The sequence below is a fragment of the Geotrypetes seraphini genome, chromosome 1 (assembly GCF_902459505.1).
Source record: "Geotrypetes seraphini chromosome 1, aGeoSer1.1, whole genome shotgun sequence".
In the NCBI taxonomy this organism is placed as follows: domain Eukaryota; kingdom Metazoa; phylum Chordata; class Amphibia; order Gymnophiona; family Dermophiidae; genus Geotrypetes; species Geotrypetes seraphini.
This window is the reverse complement of record NC_047084.1, coordinates 226215129-226237724: the sequence shown is the minus strand read 5'-3', so window position 1 is coordinate 226237724 and position 22596 is coordinate 226215129. Positions and strand designations below refer to the sequence as shown.

Sequence of the window (22596 nt, the reverse complement as noted above, 5' to 3'; positions counted from 1 at the left end):
ACCTTGATAGGCGGTATATAAAAAATCCTAATAATAAACAAGGCGGGGCCATGTGTCCTCTATTTTAAAGAGGAAATCTGGTAACCCTACATGGGGAGTATACCCTGCTGTTGAGAATGACACACTTGTTGCACTAGAAAAAATATTGTTCCCTGCCTCAATGTCATTTAACATAATCCTCTTTATTCATTAACACAGTCATCCCACACTTATCAGCCTGCTTAATAATAATGTGTTTTTTGTTTTTTTTAAAAAAAGAACCTATTGCTTCCTACTCTTTCTTAGAAATGATTAAAATATAAAATTTTCTTTCTTGCTTGCTTTTAGTTTACTAATGTCTTTTATAGCTGTAAGAAATAAAATAAGAAATAATCTTATAATATAATATAAAAGAGTGAATTACTAATATTTTGCAAATGAATTATGTCAATTATTGTAGCATGTAATAATACATGAAAACAGTAGAGGGACAGGTACTAATAACTTTCTGCAGTGAGGTTCAAAAAAAACAGTCAAGGAGGGGGGAATGAGTCATTCCTGAGAATACAATGCCTTCAGCAACTGTAAAACATGATGCCTCAGCAAAGGCTTTGTTGAAGTAGCATATAGCACGAAGAATGCGCATGTGATGGGAGGACTGGGTAACCATATATGGGAAATAGAAAATAGAGTTGGTGTTCCTAGGAATAGAGGTAATGGAAGAAGTAAACAGGGGCGTAGAAAAAGGAAGTATGGAAGGAAATATTTGATAGGTTGTGAACTGATACTGTTCTAACCAATGAGCAGGCAGGCAGGAGGGACTAAGAAATTTGCTTTACCCCAAGACTTTCCAGAGTGTCCTTGTGAGCAGTAGTGTTGTTTCTCACAGTTTGGGGACTCGTCTGGGATGATGTCATCATTGGCTGGGACTGGCATCATCGAGCAGCGGGGAGACGCATTCCGCTGAGTTCTGTGGTCTCGCAGCTCTTGACGTGGGGGTCCCACAATGTACTGACAAAACATCCTGAGACCTGTTTGAGAAAAAGGCTTGAGTAAAGCAGAAGGAAATAAGTGTGCACAACCAGGCAACTCTGTGCGCACAGACTAAGGTAAGAATTTGGGGGGTTAGCTAGTATTACCTTTGTGGTTGGGAGCATTCTGTGAGCACCTTGCAAGTGTGTGAGATGTGCCTTTAGGTATGGAACGAGTGCAAAGTTCCAATTTGTGTTTCCGTTATCACACGAGGGGTGCGGCCAGAGACGGACGAAGCAGAAAAGGATCTGTTGCATGCTTGAGGTGGCTCAGGGTACAGAATGGGATCTAGTGCTAGCAAAAGTGAAGAGAGGGATTGTAGAGACCCTAGAAGCATTCCTCCAAAAATCCCTCAAGGGAGGATGATAAAGTATTGGGAAGCCAAATCCTGTACTAAAGGGAAAAATAAGAAACAGATGATCAAGTATTGTTTCATCTGGACAAAAGAGAGTATTAAACCTTCAACTATCTTTTGGCCAAAGTATGGTGCGGCGGAAGATTGGCTTTGTGAAATCTTAAATTCCTACGAAAATCACAAGAAGCCTTATTCACAAGAGGAAGTGGAGTATGCTTCCTGCTGGTTAGGGGGCGGGATGAAACTCTATCCCATTAAAACGAAGCAGCAGAGAGAAAATGAAAAAGCAGAAGCTGGGGTTTGTCCCTGGGACCCTCTGCAGAATTTACCCCCACCGTATAATACGAATGGATTGTCGGTACAAGAAGCCCAGGGGGAGGTGGCTGTTCAATATTTATGGGAAGACCCAGTGGTTCTTTCCATGACTCCCGTAGAGACAGTAGAGCCGTATGCCAGATTAAAAAAAAGAGTTAAAGCGGTGTCAGACAGATCTGGTTAATTATCCTATTGTCTCCAAAGCGCACCCTCGCAAGGAAAAAGGGGTGGGAGTGGAAAAGAGCTTCCCACTGAGGGAAGGTGTGGTCGGATATGTTAGCTCCCCATTAACTAGCATTGAATTGAGAAGTTTAAAAAAAGGAAATTAAATCCTTAATTGAGGATCCTATTGGGTTAGTTGAACAATTTGACCAGTTGTTAGGACCCAATTTTTATACCTGGCAAGAAATTATGTCTATTCTGGATATTTTATTTAGCAAGGAAGAACAAGGGATGATTAGGAGAGCTGCCCTGATACAGTGGCAAAATACTCATTCTGTGGCATAGGAAGGACCCAAGGGGGAGGAGAAATTTCCCAACGTAAATCCTAAGTGGAGAAATCAGAATGCAGCACATCGAGCTAATATGAAGGACTTAAGGGACCTCATAATAGCAGTGATCAAAGAAGAAGCTCCTAAATCCCAGAATTATACTAAAGCATTTGAACTGCAACAAGAACAAGCTCCATCAGCCTTTTTATAGAGATTACGGGAACAAATGAGAAAATATTCAGGCATAAAAATAGATGATCCTGTAGCTCAAGGTTTACTAAAATTGCACTTTGTTACAAAGGCATGGCCTGATATTAAGAAAAAGGTACAGAAAATAGAAGGGTGGAGTGAGAAGCCATTGGAGGAATTATTGAGGGAAGCGCAGAAAGTATTTGTAAAAAGAGAGGAGGATAAATAGAAGCAGTAGATGAGGTGATTAAAAAGAGAGTTGATACTAGTAGATAAACGAGGTGAGCAGGGGGAAGGGCAGAGAGATTGGGGAAGAGGTAGAGGAAGATGGGGATTCAGGGGAGGCAATGCAGGCAGGGAATTTAATCAGGGGCAGTTATGGAAATCACCCTGTGAGGCCATGGAATGTTTCTACTGTGGCAAGCCTGGACACTTTAAACGAGATTGCCCAGACCTAAAGAGGGAGGAAAGAGCATCCCTCATATGACAAGATGATTAAGGGGGTCAGATATTTCTAAAGTCTCACTGGGAGCCCTTGATAAACTTGAAGGTGGGGCCCTATGAAGAAGTGACTTTCCTAGCTGACACAGGGGTATCTAGGACATCATTGAATTTAATTCCGTGGGGAATGAAACTCACCAAACAGAAATTAACTGTGTCTGGGGAAAGGTTTTCAGTACCCATTATCAAAGAAGTTACTCTTGTTAGGAACAGAAGAGTTAATTGGAGACCTCTTGTATATCCCTGAAGCAAGAGCCAGCCTGCTAGGCAAAGATTCTATTATCCAGCTAGGTTTGGAAATAAGTATAAAGAATGCCCAGATGGTAATATCTATGGCAGCCTTAACTACGCACAAGGAAGAGCAGATTGTGTGAAAGGTGACATCACCCTATTCCATATAGGGATGGGTTGCAAATTGCTCCTTTGAAAATTAAGTTGAAAAAGGGTGATGAAGTAGTATATCAAAGCCAATGCCCTATTTCATTGGAGGATCAGAAGGGATTACAGCCAGTGATTAAGGGTCTAATTGCAGATGGACTTTTGGAACCTTGTATGTCACCTTTCAATACACCTGTCCTGCCTATCAGAAAACAGTTATGAACTAATGTGCACACAGGTGATTATAACACACACTTTCTAACACTTCTCAGTGCTCAGAGAACCGTTTTTAGCTTATGAGACCGCTGGGTAAGCAACATTTTTTTAGTTCACTACTGATACGGCTCAGTCCTCAATCATTGACCTGGAAGAGGAAACAACAAGCAATATAATCAAGTTTGCAGATGATACAAAATTATGTCGGGCGGTCGGCACTCTAAGAGACTGCGAGAATCTACAAAAAGATCTCAACCAGCTGGAGACGTGGGCGAAAAAGTGGCAGATGAATTTTAACTTAGACAAATGCAAGGTGATGCATTTGGGAAAGAAAAACAAAGAACATGAATATAGGATGTGGGGGGTGACTTTAACCAAATGCGAACAAGAAAAGGATCTGGGGGTAGTGATTGATAGAACCCTTAAACCATTGGCCCAATGTGCGGTGGCGGCGAAAAAAGCAAACAGGATGTTGGGTATGATTAAGAAGGGAATCACAAGTAGATCGGAAGAAGTTATAATGCCACTTTATAGAGCTATGGTTAGACCACACTTAGAATACTGTGTCCAACACTGGTCTCCATACCTTAAGAAGGATAAACTCTGCTGGAGAGGATGCAGAGGCGAGCCACGAAACTAGTCAAAGGTATGGAGAATTTGAGCTACAGAGAACGCCTCAAGAAACTGGGACTGTTCACCCTCGAGAAGAGAAGACTGCGAGGAGATATGATAGAGACTTTTAAAATATTAAAAGGATTTGACAAAATAGATCAGGAACCCTCATTACTAACATTTTCAGATGTGACACGGACAAAAGGTCATAGCCTGAAACCGAGCGGCAGCAGGTTCAGGACTAACATTGGGAAGTTCTGTTTCGTACATCGAGTGGTGGGCACTTGGAATGCTCTCCCGGAGGAGGTTGTGATGGAGACTACTGTTCTGGGTTTCAAACGCAAGTTGGATGCATACCTTCTTGCTAATCATATTGAGGGTTACGGGAAAACCGGGTCTCCATAAAGGAGTACCTAAATGGGCCTCCGCGTGTGCGGATCGCCGGACTAGATGGACCTAGGTCTGATCCGGAGAAGGCATTTCTTATGTTCTTATGTCCCTGTAGTATCTATAAGTATAATACTCTCACTTTTTTGATCTTTTTAAATTACTTTTTGTCTTTTTAAATGCTCAACTTCAAAACAGACTTAGCCTATCAGAAAGCCAGATGGATCATACCGCCTGGTCCAAGATCTACGGCTTATGAACCAGGTGGTACAGGTCTGACATCCAGTTGTCCTTAACCTGTACTTTATTGAGCAAAATCCCACATGAGCATGGGTGGTTTAATGTAGTGGACTTGAAGGATGCTTTTTGAGCATGCCCACTAAACCTGGGCATCCAGGACCTCTTTACTTTTCAGTGGGAGAATCTATTCACATGGCAGAAGCAACAATATAGGTGGACTGTGCTACCCCAGGGGTTCACAGAGTCTCCCAATCTGTTTGGACAGGTGCTAGAACAGGTCTTAGAGACATTCAAGGTATCTGCAGAAGTTACCTTACTTTAATATGTAGATGATCTTTTGCTATCGGGAAAGAAAAGGGAGACAGTGGCATAGGCCAGAAATGCCCTACTAACTTTCCTAGGAGAACAGGATCTTAGGGTAAGACCAAATCACACTATGTAGAAAAAGAGGTGAAATATTTGGGCCACCTAATAAGTGAAGGAAAGAGAAGAACCAATTCTGAGAGAATTAAGGGAATTGTAGAGCTTCCCTTACCAAAAACTAAAAGGGAGTTAAGAAAACTCCTGGTTTTAATAGGCTACTGCAGATTATGGATTGATTCATATGCCCAGAAACCAAACCTTCTCAAATGGACAGAGGAGGAAAAGAAGTTGGTGACAGACTTGAAAGAAAGTTTGATCACAGCCCCAGTGTTAACACTGCCCTCTTTGGATAAGCCCTTTCATTTATTTGCTACACGAAACAAGGGGCAGCCTTGGGAGTGTTGACCTAGAACTGGGGAGGGAAATGGCAGCCAGTAGCATACTTGTCCAAATTACTAGATCCTGTTTCACAAGGATGGCCTGAATGTGTGCAAGCTGTGGCAGGTACAGTTCTCCTGGTGGAAGAGAGCAGAAAATTAACTTTGGGTGAGCACCCCATATCAGGTTAAAACTATTCTGAATCAGAAAGCTGGCAGGTGGCTAACTGATTCCAGAATATTGAAATATGAAGCCATCCTAATGGGAAAGGATGCAGATACTTGTCAAAATCCAGCTACCTTCTTGTGGAAGGGGGACAACTTGAGCATAATTGTCTGGATATAATTGAGTATCAGACCAAAATATATCCAGACTTGAGGGATATACTATTACCTAGGGGCCGTCAAATGTGTATTGATGGCTCCTTGAGGGTAGTGGAAGGAAAAAGACATAATGGCTATCTGTGATAGAAGCAGGGCAATTACCGAACACTTGATCAGCCCAAACCTGTGACTTATATGCCCTCAACCAAGCGTTGAGATTGCTAAAAGAGAAAAAGGGAACCATTTACATATGCTTTGGGAGTAGTGCAAACATTTGGGATTATTTGGGAAGAAAGGGGATTGATCAATGGCAAAGGGAAAGAGTTAATACATGGAGATCTAATTAAACAAGTTCTAGAGAATCTCCTCCTCCCTGAAGAAATAGCCATGGGCCATGTGAATGGACACTAAAAAGCACACACACCAGAAGCAATGGGAAACAGGTTAGTGGATGAAGCAGCAAAAAAAGCTGCCCTGGAATTGGAGGTGGTGACAATATGTATTTTAACCCCTAGAGTACGTGATTGCACAGTCACTCCTACATTTACCAGTAAAGAGGAGGAAGAACTGACCAATTTAGGAGCTATTAAAACCAATGAAGGGAAATGGTTGTTACCAGATGGGAAAAAAATGTTGAACAAACAACTTATGCAGGAAGTATTATCAGTATTACATCAAGGGAGTCATTGGGGCATTCAGGCCCTATGTGATTTAGCACTAAGAGAATTTGGATGCCTAGGGATTTACACGATGGCAAAACAGAATTGTGACCACTGTATAATTTGTAAAAAGGTAAATAAAAAAGTGTTGCGGAGGCCAGCAGCCGCTACTGCAGCCTTTTCAGAGCATCCAGGTAGACTTTACTGAGTTACTCCAGTGGGCAGGCCCAAGTACATGTTGGTGCTTGTAGATAATTTAATGAGGTGGGTGGAGGCCTATCCCATGAGTACAGTCACCGCGGGTGGGGTGGCTAAAGTTATCTTTGAACAAATCATTCCATGGTATGGTATTATGGAAAATGTGAATTCGGATCAGGGAACTCATTTCACTTCCTGAGTGCTCCAAAATATTATGACAGGATTGGGTATTTCATGGGAATTCCATACTCCCTGGCACCCACTCTCTTCAGAGAGAGTGGAGCAAATGAATCAGACAATAAAGAGACAGTTGGCTAAATTAATTCTAGAAACAAATTGCCCTGGACCAAGTGCTTGCCCTTGGCCCTCTTAAGAATCAGGACAGCTCCACAGAAAGATATAGGTGTCAGCCTAGCTATCGCTACCATTCAGCATTTTTAGTTGGCAAACTACCTCTGACATGCCCTCTATTTCCTGTGTGTGGTGTTTTCTTGTATTGGGGTGCTCCCTCAGCACGCCACCTTCTAGCTTCAGAGACTGAAATAATTTGAGCTGGCTGGGTCTTCCACACAGACCTAATCCTGAGCAGTAAAGTGTCAAAAGGCGTAGTTTTAGGGTCCTCCGAGAACAACAGAAGGTGTTTAGTAATCTCGGGAGATAATAATTCTAATAGGAATTCTTTATGTTCTCTCTGACCATGATCTGAGGAAATGGGCCAATGTTCATGTTCGTTAAGTACCGCATTGATTACCCACACTCTATAAGCAAACTGCTCTAGTGTATCACTTGGCAGGGGTGAAAGAGTTCTAAGTACTTGCAAAGAGGTGCAGCGAAATAGTTGTTCGATGCCCATCTTTACAAATTGGTATGGATGAACAAGAGATCCAAATTTATAATAATGTGGACCCAGGGCTAGGTGCATAAGCTTATCAAAATCTGCATTGTTCCTTTTGTATTTCCCTAGACCCCAGTGAATCAGTATGTCAGTAGCTCATTTGCACCATTCATTTATGTTAAAAGGCATAGGGCCCACTTTCTCCACTATTCTTTCAATGTCACTGTCCTTCATATGTCCCTGCAGCACTACTGTTACTGGAGCTGTGTCACTTATAGGGGTACTATTGGTATTGCTCTGGCCTGGTAATGAATTTTCCTCACTTTCGTTTGTCGGTTCTTTTTCCTGTTCTACATCTGTAGCTAGTTTACCTTTTCTCTGACCTGCTACAAAAACGGTTTTCTGACTACATGGATTATATGGTGAGAGTGGCAATGGTGCAGACGGCAGAATCTGTGAGGAGACAGCATTAACCTGTCCCTGTGAGGCACATTTTGACTTTAAATACTTTAATTCTGCCTTGGCCTCTTCTAATTGTTCATTTACAGCTAAAAAGGAATTTGTAGCTTGAACAATTTGGGTTCTTAGCATGGATATATTAATTTGTGCCTCATTTAAGTCTTTGGACAGCTGATGGCACTGAGTGTTCAAGTCAGTATTTTCTTGTCTTAGGCTAATAACTCCCCTTAATATTCCTTGAATGAAAAGGCATTTTCGTTTATTTGTTTTCTTTCTAAACTTCTGAGAATGAGAAACCATTTGTTTCTGAATATCGTGCCATGTGTGTTCTGGAAAATTACCCTCATATGGACCCCCTTTCTTGTCAAAATATTTGTGTACAATATCTGTGAGTTCTTGAAAATCAAAAGGGTTCATATTTGAGGCTGCAGAAGTCTGCCTTGGTTTGTGGGCCTTGCTCATATATTTCATGAGAGAGTATGGGCTTCTAAATGTCCCTGTCTGTGTGTAGCCTTTGAGATTGAAATGCTCCCACTTATGAAGGAGGGAGACTTTAGTTAATAGGTAGAAAATCGAGATAAAGCGTGTTAGGCAAGAGTCATTGGCATAAATAATACACTTATGCCTACACTTGCCCTCACTGGTTACTACCTGAAATTTACAGGCAGAAGTTTAGCAGGAAAAAAATATAAGAAGTGTGTTAGAAGAGGACAGATGCCAGCTGCCAGTTCCAGTCCAGTGTGCACTGGGCCTTTCACCAGGGCAGAGACTGACAATAAATAGAATTAAAAGCACAAGGTAAAAAAGTAAAAGTTCTTAGTACAGATGTGGCGTGTCTTAATTGAGTGACTGTTTTCACTTTGAACCCTGCTTTTCTTCAGAGCAGCTCAAATATTCTTACATGCAACACCCTAGCAAGCTTATAATAGCAAATCATACAATGCAAACTGGCACAGGTAACACTACAAAGACTTTTGATAGTAAAATCTCACCAAATATAAAACCCAAAATATTACTGAAACTTTTCACAAGTGTGTCATCCAGTCTAAAACAATTTTAAGGATTCCAGAAGGACTTTTGATTTCTATCTCACTCTGTCTATCAATCAAAAATACAAAGTCTATTGTTAAATAAAATCTCACCAAGTATAAAACCCCACAATATTACTGGAACTTTTCAACAGTGTCATCTAGTCTAACGTACAATCAATCTAAGGGTTTTTCAAGGACTTTTGATTTCTATCTTACTCTTATACATAAAAAAAATTGAATTCTACTTACCCAAATGAAATCATCAGGAAGGACCGAGAGAAGCCCCCAAAATGTCAGTTTCGCTAGTGGGCCCCCCCAATATTAGGTGGTAGGGGTTAAGTTCGAGGCGTACTGACAATAGGGATATATCAAATGCTTTTCAGTTTACCCTATTTGGGCACTATGGGGGATTTTCCATTGTTGGAGATGGGTGGTCAGTTTCTTAGAAAATACATACTGTCACTGTCTTCATCCTTGTGTTCCCTCAGATCTAAAGGACTTCTGGAGTTCGTAGTCGAACATAAGAACTGCCATCTCCGGATCAGACCTTCGGTCCATCAAGTCCGGCGATCCGCACACGCGGAGGCCCAGCCAGGTGTACACCTGGCATAATTTTAGTCACCCATATCCCTCTATGCCTCTCGTAAGGAGATGTGCATCTAGTTTTCTTTTAAATCCTAGAACGGTGGATTCCTCAATAACCTCCTCTGGGAGGGCATTCCAGGTGTCCACCACTCGTTGCGTGAAGCAGAACTTCCTGATATTTGTCCTGGACTTGTCCCCCCTTAGCTTCAGTCCATGTCCTCTTGTCTGTGTCACATTGGACATTGTAAATAATTTTTTTTTCTTGCTCTATTTTGTCGATTCCTTTCAGTATTTTGAAAGTCTCGATCATATCCCCTCACAGTCTCCTTTTCTCAAGGGAGAACAATCCCAGTCTCTTAAGTCGTTCCTCATATTCCAAGTTCTCCATACCTTTTATTAGCTTCGTTGCTCGTCTCTGCACCCTCTCCAGCAGTTTTATATCCTTCTTTAGGTTGGGAGACCAATGTTGGACACAGTATTCCAAGTGTGGTCTGACCATTGCTCTATAAAGTGGCATTATAACTTTTTCCGATCTACTCGTGGCAAATTGGTCTTTATAAAAAAATCATGGAGGGAAATGAAATTGCAGCCTGAGTGGTAAGGCCCATTCCAGATACTGCTCACTACAGAGACTGCTGTGAGAACAAGAGAAAGAGGATGAACCCATAATACCAGGGTCAAGGGACCAATTGAAGCTCCTACTGAGTGGCATGTGCAGCAATCAGAAGCAATTTAGCATTCCTTTGAGATATCCTTTAAAAACAAACTGAACTTTTATATTTTGAGTACTGCTTTGGTTTTCTCGGTATAGGCTTTAATATCTTTTGGACATTGTTATTAATTTATTTACTTTTCCTCACTTTCAGTTCAGTATATACTTGAGACTTGGGGAGGGAAAGTGGAAATACTGAAGTACTTATTTTTGTTCTAGTGGAGTTAGGCTTAGTGATGTTCTGTTTCTTTGAAAGAGAAAGGTTTTGTGGAAGACCAAGGGAACATGTTAGACTTGAAGAAGAAGATGATTGCACTGATGTTGTTTTCCATGCTGGAGTGGAATCAAGCTAGTATTGCTGCTCCAGTGTGGAAATCAAGAAAAGTACACTATAAACAACACTTCACAATTAAGGTAACAGAAACCAGCAACCCACCGGTGGTACAATTTCATGTGTGTGCTTTGATAGATTGTGGGGATGTGCAAAGTCAAAGTATAATGCTGAAGAAAAATATATGTGCCTGGATACGTGGAGGGGCATAATCAAAAACAATGTCTAAGTACCCTGTTGGCCTAAGGCCCTAGGCGCACAAAGTAGAGACAGCAGGGAAATGTCCATTCTCAAAAAAAACCATCCAAAATGTGTTTTTTTTCCCAAGAATGGCCTACCTGAACGTTCAACAGTTTAATCGGCCAGACCGCCACTACATGTATGCTTACACCACATTCCTGACCAAAAAAATCACCCAAGTCCCAAACGCCCAAAACAAGACCTTTTAGGCAAAGGAGGTGCCAGTCCTTCACCTAAAAGTAATTCTCTAACCGGTGTCTGTCATAAACAACACTGATTAGACAATCATAGAACTGTCCCATCCAACACCCCCCCCTCGCAACAATTGCAGCAGGAGAGATACCCAATCTCTCTTGCCACAAAATGCTGCACCCCCCCCAACACATCGCAGCAGGAGAAATGCCCAATATCTCCTGCCGCCCCCTCCCCCCCAAAGCGCTTTTCACCGGCAAGAAGGATGCTGAGATGTGCAAAAAGACAGTCAAGGAGGGGGGATGAGACAATTCTGAGAACACGTCTTCAGTAACTGTAGAACATGATGCCTTAGCAAAGGCTTTGTTGAAGTATCATGTTGAAGGATGCAGTATGTTGCATGAAGAATGAGCATGTGATGGGAGGATTGGGTAACCATATATGGGAAATAGAAAATAGAGCTGGTGGTCTCAGGAATAGAGGGGAAGAGTGTGGCGCAGTGGCCAAAGCCGCAGCCTCAGCACCCTGTGGTTGTGGGTTCAAACCCACACTGCTTCTTGTGACCCTGGAAAAGTCACTCAATCCCCTCATTGCCCCAGGTAGATTAGATAGCTAGCCCACTGGTACAGACAGGGAAAAATGCTTGAGTACCTGAATAAATTCATGCAAACCATTCTGATCTCTCCTGAGAGAACAGTATAGAAAAATGAATAAATAAATAATTGGAGAAGTAAACAGGGGCATGGAAAAAAGAAGTATGGAATGAAACATTTGATCGGTTGTGAACTGATTCTGCTCTAACCCAGTGTTCTTCAATCACCAGTTCATGGACTGGTGCCGGTCCGCAAAGGACCAGTATCCCCCACAAGCACTGAGTTAAAAAAGTGGCTCACTACAAACGCTTCGTGGACTACCCAGGCAAAAACACCAGTGCAGCTGTCCTCCAACACCTTCAGGCAGTGCTGGGGCTGCCAATGGGGCGCTCGCGCGTTCAAACATGGTGCAGTGGTTGATGGGCAACTCTGGGTCAAAGACCACTGGAGAGCTGGAGGCGCGCGAAGCGGGTGCCATGCGGCGAATCCGCTGACCGTGCTGCAGGTATCCACTGTGCATGCATTGAAAGCAACTGCCTCCCCGGCCTAACTCTCTTTTTGGTCCTCCCCGGAAGGAGCGGAAGATCTCCTTGCTCCCAGACCTGGCCAAAAGGAATGAAGGTCCCGCTGCTGCAACATGCGGCATGGAACCGGAGCAGCAAGACAGAGCGCGAGATGCAACCTCCCGAGCCCCCAGGTAGGCTGAGGAGAAGCCTCCTAATAGGAAAAGTCACTCCCCCCGTCTCCCTTGGCAGTCCAGTAGCAGCACCCGAGTCCACACCAGCACTCCTCAACCGCCGGTCTGCAAAACAATTCCTTCATTTCTGCCGGTCCATAGGTACAAAAAGGTTGAAAAACACTTCTCTAACCCAGTGATTCCCAACCCTGTCCTGGAGGAACACCAGGCCAATCGGGTTTTCAGGCTAGCCCTAATGAATATGCATGAGAGAGATTTGCATATGATGGAAGTGATAGGCATGCAAATTTGCTTCATGCATATTCATTAGGGCTAGCCTGAAAACCCAATTGGCCTGGTGTTCCTCCAGGACAGGGTTGGGAACCACTGCTCTAACCTATGAGCAGGCATACAGGAGAAACTAAGAAATTTGTAAACTAACTAAAAATGGATGATTGTAGGAAGCTCTCTGTGCCTACTTTGCTCTTTTTGCATTTGGCCACCATATCTGGCCAGAGAGAAAATAAAATATTGTCTGCTTTACCCCAAGACTTTCTGGAGTGTCCTTGTGCATAGTATTGTTGTTTCTCACATAGTCAAGATACCAGTTTATATATTTTAGTTGTTTTATATCTATTACTACTATTACTGTTAATTATTTCTATAGCGCTACCAAATGCACGCAGCACTGTACAGTCACAAAGAATAAGAAAACAGTCCCTGCTCGAAAGAGCTTACAATCTAAACAGGCAAGACAGACAAACAAGATGTCATGGATACAGTTAAGGCAGCGGTCTCAAACTTGTGGCCCACCAGGTACTATTTTGAGGCCCTTGATATGTTTATCATAATCACAAAAATAAAATAAAACAGTTTCTTGATCATATGTCTCTTTAGCTATAAATTACAATATTATTATTAAGACTTAGCCAAAAGGAAAGATTTATAAACTATAAAGAGTTTTACCTCATACAAAATTGTCATTTCTTTAAAAAAGACATTAATTATTTTTCTGAGGCCCTCCAAGTACCTACAAATCCAAAATAGGCCCTGCAAAGGGTTTAAGTTTGAGACTACTGAGTTAAGGGGAACAGTCAATCAGCGGGCTGGGTTGGAGGGCAGAGGAGTAGGGTTAAGGATAAGGTGACCATATGTCCCATTTTAGATCCCCTGTCCCGTTGTCCCCACAGACAGCTTCAGGACGCCGAAATGTCCCATTTTCAGGGACAGCGTCCCAAAGCTGTGCTTGGGGACAACAGGACAGGCGATCGCTTCCTTTCCCTCCCTGCCGCACAAAAAAAAAGCCTCCCTCCTTCCGTTCCCCCTTGGTCCACCGCCGCCGCTGCTTTCCTTACCTCTCTGCTGATAATCGCTGCCCAGAAGCCTTCTTCCTGACGTCAATTCTGACGTCAGAGAGGACGTTCTGGGCCAGCGAATCGCTGCCCGGCTGGGCCGGAACGTCCTCTCCGATATCAGAATTGATGTTGAGGGGAAGGCTTGTGAAGTCGGTGCACGCTTTGGTGGTGGCTTAGATTAATCTGCAGCGGTGGCAGCTTTGGGGGTGGAGGAGCAAGAAAGAAAGTGAGCAGCCTCGTACTGACCCAGATGTTCACTCCTAGGTGCTGAGGAAGTGGAAGCGCTGAGCCCGAAGGAGGCAAGATGGGAGATCAAGACCTAGAGAGCCAGCCCATGCCACGCCTCCAGCATACCGCTTGCATCATAGCAAGGCAGCGAGCACCGGAGCCATGAGTGACCAACAGCTGGAGTATGCCTTTGATTTAATGAGGCATTTGCCTCCCCAACAAATTGAGAACAATTTGAGTGACCTCATCTGCCCGACTACAGAAACTTTGAAGGGGGGGGGTATCTTCTGTGTACCTTTGGGATTTGGACCATGGCTTTGTGGGGGTATACAGTATTTATCAAGAAAGCTGGTGATGGTTCAAAGAAAATTAACAGCTGCTGGGACTTGATCCGTGTTGTGTAAGTCCAGGAAAAGTCAAGTGTTAATGGACAGGTATGTTCAGACGTTTGTAGACAAATCAAAACAAGAAACTCTAAAAATGACCTGGTGGAAGCCTTGAAGAGAAAGCAGCAAAGTTAAAATGGTTTCCATGCAAATCGAAAACATGCCATGCACTCACTCTAATTTGTTAGACTTTATTTCTCTCCCCCCTTCTCAGTTGCCTTTTTGTCATGACGGTCCATAAATATGTTGAATGAATTGAAATGAAATGTCAGAGTCTGCATCAGATTATCCATCCATTGCCATTGAGTCCTATTATTAAAACTGTATTTCAGTCTTTGCCATCACTTTATGCCATGCCATGGTAGACATCACATACTCTGTTTTGCCTTCTCCACCTAAAAAAAAAAAAAGGGGGGGGGAGGGGTAGTGAGAAAGAAAGAAAGGATGCACAGTCAGAAGGAAGTGCAACCAGAGACTCACAAGATAACAAAGGTAGGAAAAATGATTTTATTTTCAATGTAGTGATCAAAATGTGTCAGTTTTAAGAATTTATATCTGCTGTCTATATTTTGCACTATATTTGTCTATTTTTCTATAGTTGTTACTGAGGTGACATTGCATAAAGTCATCTGTCTTGACCTCTTTGAACCCCCCCAATATAAATGATAATTAACATTTTCTCTGCATATAGTGTGCTTTGTGGGTTTTTTTTAATTTTATGGTTACCATTATAAATGGTTTGCGAGTAACCCGGTTTGCGAGTGTTTTGCAAGAAGAGCAAAACATTCTCGCAAAACTTGTCTCGCAAACCGAGTGTTGACTCGATTTGCGAGCACCAGCATCGCTCCCCCGCTCGCAAAGCCACCCCACCGCTCGAACTGGCACCCCCCACCCGAACAACTTGAACTTACCCCCCCTCCCCCCCGTCTGGCACCGGCACGCAGCCCACAGGATGTGCCGGTGCCGCTTGAAGATCTTCCTGCCTCTGCCGGGCCTTGAGCATGCATCTGCGTATGCTCAAGGCCTTCTAATTCTCCCTCTTGCCGAGATTAGAAGGCCTTGAGCATGCGCAGATGCATGCTCAAGGCCCGGCAGAGGCAGGAAGATCTTCAAGCGGCACCGGCACGTCCTGTGGGCTGCGTGCTGGTGCCAGAAAGGGGGGGGGGTGTAAGTTCAAGTTGTTCAGGCGGGTGGTGCCGGGTTCGCGCGGGGGGGGGGGGAACGTTTCAAAGCGAGTTTCCATTATTTCCTATGGGGAAACTCGCTTTGATATACAAGTATTTTGGTTTACGAGCATGCTTCTGGAAAGAATTATGCTCGTAAACCAAGGTTCCACTGTAATAAGATACTGTGTGTACAGGAAAAATGAAGAAGAAATTGGGGGCGGGGCTAGGGCAGAATTGGAGGTGGGGCTGAAAATTAGTAGATCCCGTTTTGAGGGAAAAAATAAATGGTCGTATTAGTTAAGGATTGAAAGCTATATAAAAAAGGTGGGTCTTCAGTCTGCTTTTAAATAAGGGAAGGGGCTTGACGGACAAACTCCGGGTAATTTATTCCAGGCATAGGGGGCAGCTAGATGAAAGGAATATCTGTATTTATTTCTAGCCAGATCCGTTTTCTGGTTGTTAATCAGCGTTGAGTAGTTTCCCAGCCCATTCTCTGCCTTTCTAGGCTGCAGCCGGTACACGTGCACCCTCGGCAACTTCCCATTTGCGGTCGGACAGAAGAGATCTCCCTGGCGACTGGCAGACGCCGCGGCGCACGGCGGGGGTTCCATTACTATGGTGACGCGCATGCGCCTTGTGTAGTGCGGTGCTCAGGCTGGGTTCGGGTTCGGGCTCGGGCTCCGAGAACTGTGAGGAGATGAAGGTAAAGCACGCGGTTACAGCGCTTCCCCGTGATACCGAGAATCTTAAGAGCCAACTCGTGCGCTGCGCTTCTTTTTGCGGGAATCTGACAGCTCCCGCTTTGCTCCGAGTGGGGGAGCCAGGCCCAGTTTTGGCGCTGTGTGTCCCCAGGACTCGGGGTTACTAGCTAAGGAGGACAGGGTCCTCATTTTTATGAAAGCCTGGGGTTGCTTTGGTCTCGGAGACTTCCTGTTCTGTAAACGGGCCAGGTACGCCTATGTAAATGGACTCGTGAATATTTATATTTAATATCGCTGGCTCGCCTGCTGCACCGAGGACTAGAGTTGGCCAACTCTGTATGATTGGGTGACTATCCTATATGACGTCTGCAAAGCGGCCTCTGGAATTAGCAGACACATGACAAGCTAGTTAATGCTTTACCGTAGTTTTATCGAATACTAAATAAAATCCCCCGTAACTATAAGGTGGTATCTTTTAATCGGATTAAATATCTTGATGATTTTACAGGCGTTAAAACTCTCAAGTTGTGATTGTGCAGCGCTTTCTCGTTATGAATTATGATGGTACTTTGGTAAGGATCTTGGTGGTAGGAGTAATTGAAATGCTTACTTTTTTCTGTCTCCCTGTTTTTGGTAGGAGAGTGCTAATCCATAAATGCACAAGTTTGCAGTAGTTTGACTCAATTTACTGCCTTTAGACCAGACACGTGTTATCTGGCCCTTGAACCTTTGTGGTAGCAGGAGCATCTGCACCACTTCTTGTTCTTGTTGGTGTATTGTAAACAAAGAAAACCTAAACAAAGAAATTGACCCTGGGAAATCCACAGAAAAGAAAATCCAAGAGAAACAACAACAACAAAAAAATAATCCACATAAAAAACTAGGTCCCTAAGGTTTTTATGTGGCTTGTTTACGTTGACTTTTGAAACTTTCAATAAAGTCCATTTCAGGAACATCGTTCACTCCACAGTTTTTTTTGGGTTTGTATTGTAAACAAAGAATAGGCATTACCACTGCCAAATGTTCAAGTGGAGTAAATTGCTTTAGTAACTGAATAAAAGCAGAATGACAGACCCATCTTTTAAAATATGTATAGTTTAATTGCTGTTTGAATCCTCTAAAAAAATAACTTTTGACAGCATTGATGCTTTAGATACCTTTTTAGAAGGTTCTGCCAGTGGCATAGACAAACACCCAATTTTGGGTGGGCACAGGAACACCAGCCCCTGCTCTCTGTCCAGCATCTGTTCCTTAGCTCCCTAGTGATTTGGGCTCTAAACTTTCCTCCCCTCAACATGTACCTTTTAAAAGTCAATCCTTTGGCAGCAAGCAACAACCAAAGTATGCTGCTCAGCACAAGCCTACAGCCTTTCCTCTGATGCAACTTCCTGTTTTCTGCATAGACTGGCCTGTGGCAAGTGGGTGTGCTCGCCCTTGGCTACACTACTGGTTCTGGTCCTAGGAGATCAATGTGGAGAAACAGCTTGATGGTTAACATTGCTTTTTTTCCCTAACTATTGAAAACTGCTGGGATCACTGTCTTTAGAATTGCTCACTATATTGCTCACCATATCTTTCTTAAAATAACAACTCTAATGTTCTAATAATGTTATATGCTTCATAGGGATGGATGGAAATAGGGGAGAAGAAAGACAGAGGAAAGGGTACATATGGATAAATGAGAAGGGAAGGTAAGACATGGAAAAACAATTAGATTTTGAGAAGAAAGCAAAAAAAATGGAAGAAAGTTGAATGTTAAAAGTTAATGCCAAAGATGGATGTAGGGTAGAAAGAGAAAAGCAGCAAATGGATAAGAAGGCCTTGGAAACACAGTTAAGAGCATACTTAGGGCTAGATTCACTAACAATAGCAATTCAATCGCTATTGGCTGATTCTCTGAATATTACCAGTCGATGAATATCATCACTCAAATACCAAAATCACACAAGGGATCGAAGTCACCAATCAATGACTATCACCATTCGACAGAGCTCCGTTTCGCCTTTTCGTCAGGAGCGGAGATTGCTTGCCAAAATGTGGAGAAACCAACATCAGCTACTTTGACCTGTCGATCCAAGGTTCCACAGCGTACAACAATCAAAACTCTGGAAAAGGAAAGTAGAATGGCGTCTTCCGGATTTAAGAACGCCTTGGAGACCCCGCGTGGACAACATCCTCGAGTATACGTGTTGATGTGAAAACTGACATCACGAAAGAGCATATGTGTGATTCTGGCATTGGTGCTGAGTATTATGTTTAGGTTCCTTTACTGCGAATGAATTTTTCTATGAAGTGAGCAGTGCTTTTGATTGAAATGCGCCATGAAATAAATGGCGCTAGGGACTATGTTAACTTGTGTAGTATTACAGACATGCCCTTTTTCTATCTATCTATTTATTTATTTATTTTCTTAATTTTTCTGGATTTATGAATTACGTTCTTAGGAGCTGAACAGTTGTAATTTAACCATCTGATGAGTTTTTTTAAAATTCTGCTCTTTTCAATTAATTATTTGAATTATTGACTGGACAATGCATTCTACATAGAATTCTCAAGTGTTCTCATGGATTATTGTAAGAACGTATGGTTTGTTCACAGAATTGGCAATTTCTTCTGGCTCACTTTATGAAATAGGATTGAGTTTATGTATTTATTTATTACTTCACTGTTAGTAGGTCTTTATCAAGTTAGTCCCTCTTTTTAGAATAACATGAATTGCTAGTGAGCACTTGTACTTTGCACTTTATATTATAGTATATCTCATTTCATTCTTATTATTTATGATTTTGAACCGCACATTAGATTCAACTTTTATTATATAGTTATCCATCACTCTGCACTTTATATTATTATATTGTATTAATTATTGGGTTGGTTTCTAGGGAGTGTATGTATTTATTATGCCTTTCTTACCTTTCTCCCTTGGTGTATAAATCTGAAAATTTTTTTTTCCTGTGAGTGTGATTTCATACCTTTACAATGGACTAAATGATGTATGGGGCAGTTCTCATTTAGACTGCGGTCTGGTGCTAGTCACCTATGAGATACGGCCCGAGCCATAATTTCCCGTTTATCCATTAAGGGCTCATACTGATGTCCATTATTTAAATAATTTTTTCTACTTCATTTATTCTTTCCCAGTTCAGGCTTTCCGTCCAAGGGACCAAGTGTGGTAGCCAATTGTCAATTGGATTTCCTCATCATTATTTCTTGGATAGTATTGGCTATTATCCAAAGGGTTATATATTTTTGTGCCATAAAAATAAAAACATCCCCCATCAACGGCCCTCCCGCAACGACCCCCGACAAACACATGCCCTCCCTGACACGCAGTGACCCACAAATGGCAGGAGGGATGCCCACTCCCTTCTGCCATAAAGAACTTACCCTCCCCCCCACCTCCCCAAAAACTTTAGAGAAACAGAAAGAAATTCATTTCTTCCTGAACAGTGCAAAATATAGACAACAGATATAAATTCTTAAAACGGACCCAATTCAATCACTAAACTGAAAATAAAATCATTTTCTCTACCTTTGTTGTCTGGTGATTTTATTTTTCTAATCTTTTCCCAGTTGCTGGTTGCACGTCCTTCTAAAGCCCAGATTCACTAAAGTCAGTGATCGTTGCTAAACCTGTGAAACCTGTTTTCACAGGTTTAGCAACGATCGCTGCTAACTGACCTGATTCACAAACGGCACACTGCGTGTTTTTCCCCTCGATCGCCCATTTTCTGATCCGGCCATGCAAATTAGTAAAACCCCATGCAAAATAGCCAAGCGATTGATTCACTTACATTTGCTTGGCTATTTTGCATCGGGTTTTACGATCCTAAAACCCCACTGCTGTAGACCTGTCGGTAACCGTGTTACCATTAAGATATCAAAGATTTAAGTCTCCACAACATCTAACCCTTATCCAAACTTATAGTAGTGAAAGATGGGTCACAAAGATGATAGAAAACAATTTATATGGATCAAGGTTTTAAGTTAAACATCAATTGTCATCATAACTTTTAAATTCTGACAGCTATTTCTCAACATCAATCTCTTTTTATCTCCTCTATTAAAGCAACTTACATCTTCCCTTTGAACATATAGATAATTGAATGAATACTGGGCATATCATAACAATACAGACATCAGTCTTCAGAATCTCTTATAATGTATATATCATTTCAAGTCCCCGTCTTGTATTTCTTTATAATCATTTATGCCCATCACCACCTGCCTTTCCCTATCCCGTGTATCCTTTGTTTATACCTAACTTTTTAATTTATTATTATCAAAAAAGTTACAAAATAGAAAATCATTTATGTATGTCCTGCGACTAAAAAGTTTACTGTGTGAAAAGCAACACTTATCTCCGTGGATCCTGCCACAATCCACGTTGACATACCTGCATAGTTCAGACTCTATCTGAGCATTTCAACCTAAAACGGATCTTCCTCTGGGGAATTTTAATATATCTTGCCTCTCCAAGACCTTGTGTAAGGAGTTACTCCAAATTTCTCAATGTAAGGGTATAGTCCTGCATCTTGCTGTAACTGCCGGCCAAACAGCTTTGTCTCCAAAGATTATCACTCGTGGACTTACTCAATTTCTATTCTATTTAATAAGTATCAGTAAGTCCAAAAGTCGTCAGGAGTTTGTATTGTAACATCCAGCCAGGCATCGGGAGTTTGTATTGTAACATCAACGTTGATCATGGCAAGATCCACAGAGATGTGTGCTACCTTTCACAATAAAGAGGTTTCTTTTGTCATTGTAACATCTCATAGTGTATATGAAAGGTTTTTTTATTGGCCTCTACAAAACTTTCAGAAAAGAAATAAAAACCATGCTATTCAAGAAATCATTAAAGACAAACTAACTCCGCAAGAATCATCTCAATACCCTGTAGCAACCCGTTCCACTCTGAAAATACCTCTGGAAATGTTGAGATAACTTCTTATGTAATCTGCCTTGAACCGCAAGGTATTGGCGGAATAGAAATCACTAATGTAATAATTTTTAATACATTTTTTTACATATACAAATTAAAAGTTTAGGCATCACATTTGTAAGGAACATGCAGGGATTGGTAGGAGGTGATGAGTATAGATCAGCGGTCTCAAACTTAAACCCTTTGCAGGGCCACATTTTGGATTTGTAGATACTTGGAGGGCTGCAGAAAAAATAGTTGGTCTTATTAAAGAAATGACAACTTTACATGAGGTAAAACTCGTTATAATTTATAAATCTTTCCTTAATTGCTTCTGATAATTTCAGCTATATACAGCTGAAAGCAGTGCAACATGCAGAAAGTGAAGTTTAGATAGTTTTTCACTTTCTGCATGTTGCATTTCTTTCAGCTGTGTATAGCTGAAATTATCTGAAGCAATTCAGGAAAGTTTTGTAAATTATAACGAGTTTTACCTCATGTAAAGTTGTCATTTCTTTAATAAGACCAACTATTTTTTCTGCGGCCCTCCAAGTATCTACAAATCCAAAATGTGGCCCTGCAAAGGGTTTAAGTTTGAGACCGCTGATCTATACTCATCACCTCCTACCAATCCCTGCATGTTCCTTACAAATGTGATGCCTAAACTTTTAATTTGTATATGTAAAAAAATGTATTAAAAATTATTACATTAGTGATAGTGCAGGAAATCGCTTGCTTGAGTTTACAGAAGTGAGGCGAGCAATGTTCCAGAACAATGGTAACATACTAAGGGCCTCAAAATAATATCTGGCAGGCCGCATGCAGTCCCCAGGCCGTGAATTTGAGACCATTGACATAGATGATTATGAAATTTGAAACAGGATGTGGACTTGAAATGGTTTAGATCATATGAGATCCTAAGATCTGATATCTAGATCAGTGTTCTTCAACCTTTTTACACCTATGGACCAGCGGAAATAAAATAATTATTTCGTGGACCGGCAAACTACTAAGACTGAAATTTTTTTAAAAAAACCATCGCCGCCCCGTCCCCGCGAGCTCGGTCCCACAAACCATCTGATCTCATCTGCACAAGCCTCAAATAGTTATGATTTTATATTGAACATATTTTATTAAAGTATAAAAAGAAACAATATTCTTTTTTTTATGTTTAAATATATTTATTGATTTTTAAATCATATAATCAAGAATTAGCAAATTAGCAATTCCACATAGAGCAAGAAACATTCCAATAACATTTAAATCATGTATAAACTAAAATGCTCAAGTCCTCAAATTTGGATCCAAGATTTCTTAGCGAAAACAAAAGAAAAAATTGAACAAAATGTACACTCTTTCATATAAAGTTAGCTAGAGGGCTGATTGTGGGATTAATCAATAATCTTAGAGCTTATGATTTTTCTGCCTCCAATCGGGAGAGCGCTAAAAAAGAAGTCAACTGATTAGGCTCAAAGAAAACATATTTAACTGATTGGTGATGCACTATACACTTACAAGGATGTCGTAAATAGAAAGTAGCACCTAAAGATGTAACACCTGGCTTCAACA

At 41.7% G+C, this 22596-nt stretch overlaps 1 protein-coding gene across 6 annotated transcripts in view; it reads left to right on the top strand.

The window, feature by feature from the left end:
* The first annotated feature begins 860 nt into the window (after nucleotides 1–860).
* The window catches only part of WDR19 (WD repeat domain 19), a 435717-nt gene continuing 413981 nt past the window's right edge, over nucleotides 861–22596 (top strand). For 3 of the 6 annotated variants that reach the window (XM_033947367.1, XM_033947366.1, XM_033947372.1), the window contains exon 1: nucleotides 15973–16108. In XM_033947367.1, coding sequence (XP_033803258.1) covers nucleotides 16103–16108 — 6 coding nt within the window. In that variant the 5' untranslated portion in view covers nucleotides 15973–16102. Of the gene's footprint in view, nucleotides 1089–13889; nucleotides 14288–15972; nucleotides 16109–16149; nucleotides 16356–22596 lie in introns of those variants that run through there. The other 3 variants (XM_033947368.1, XM_033947370.1, XM_033947369.1) reach the window with 3 other exon arrangements.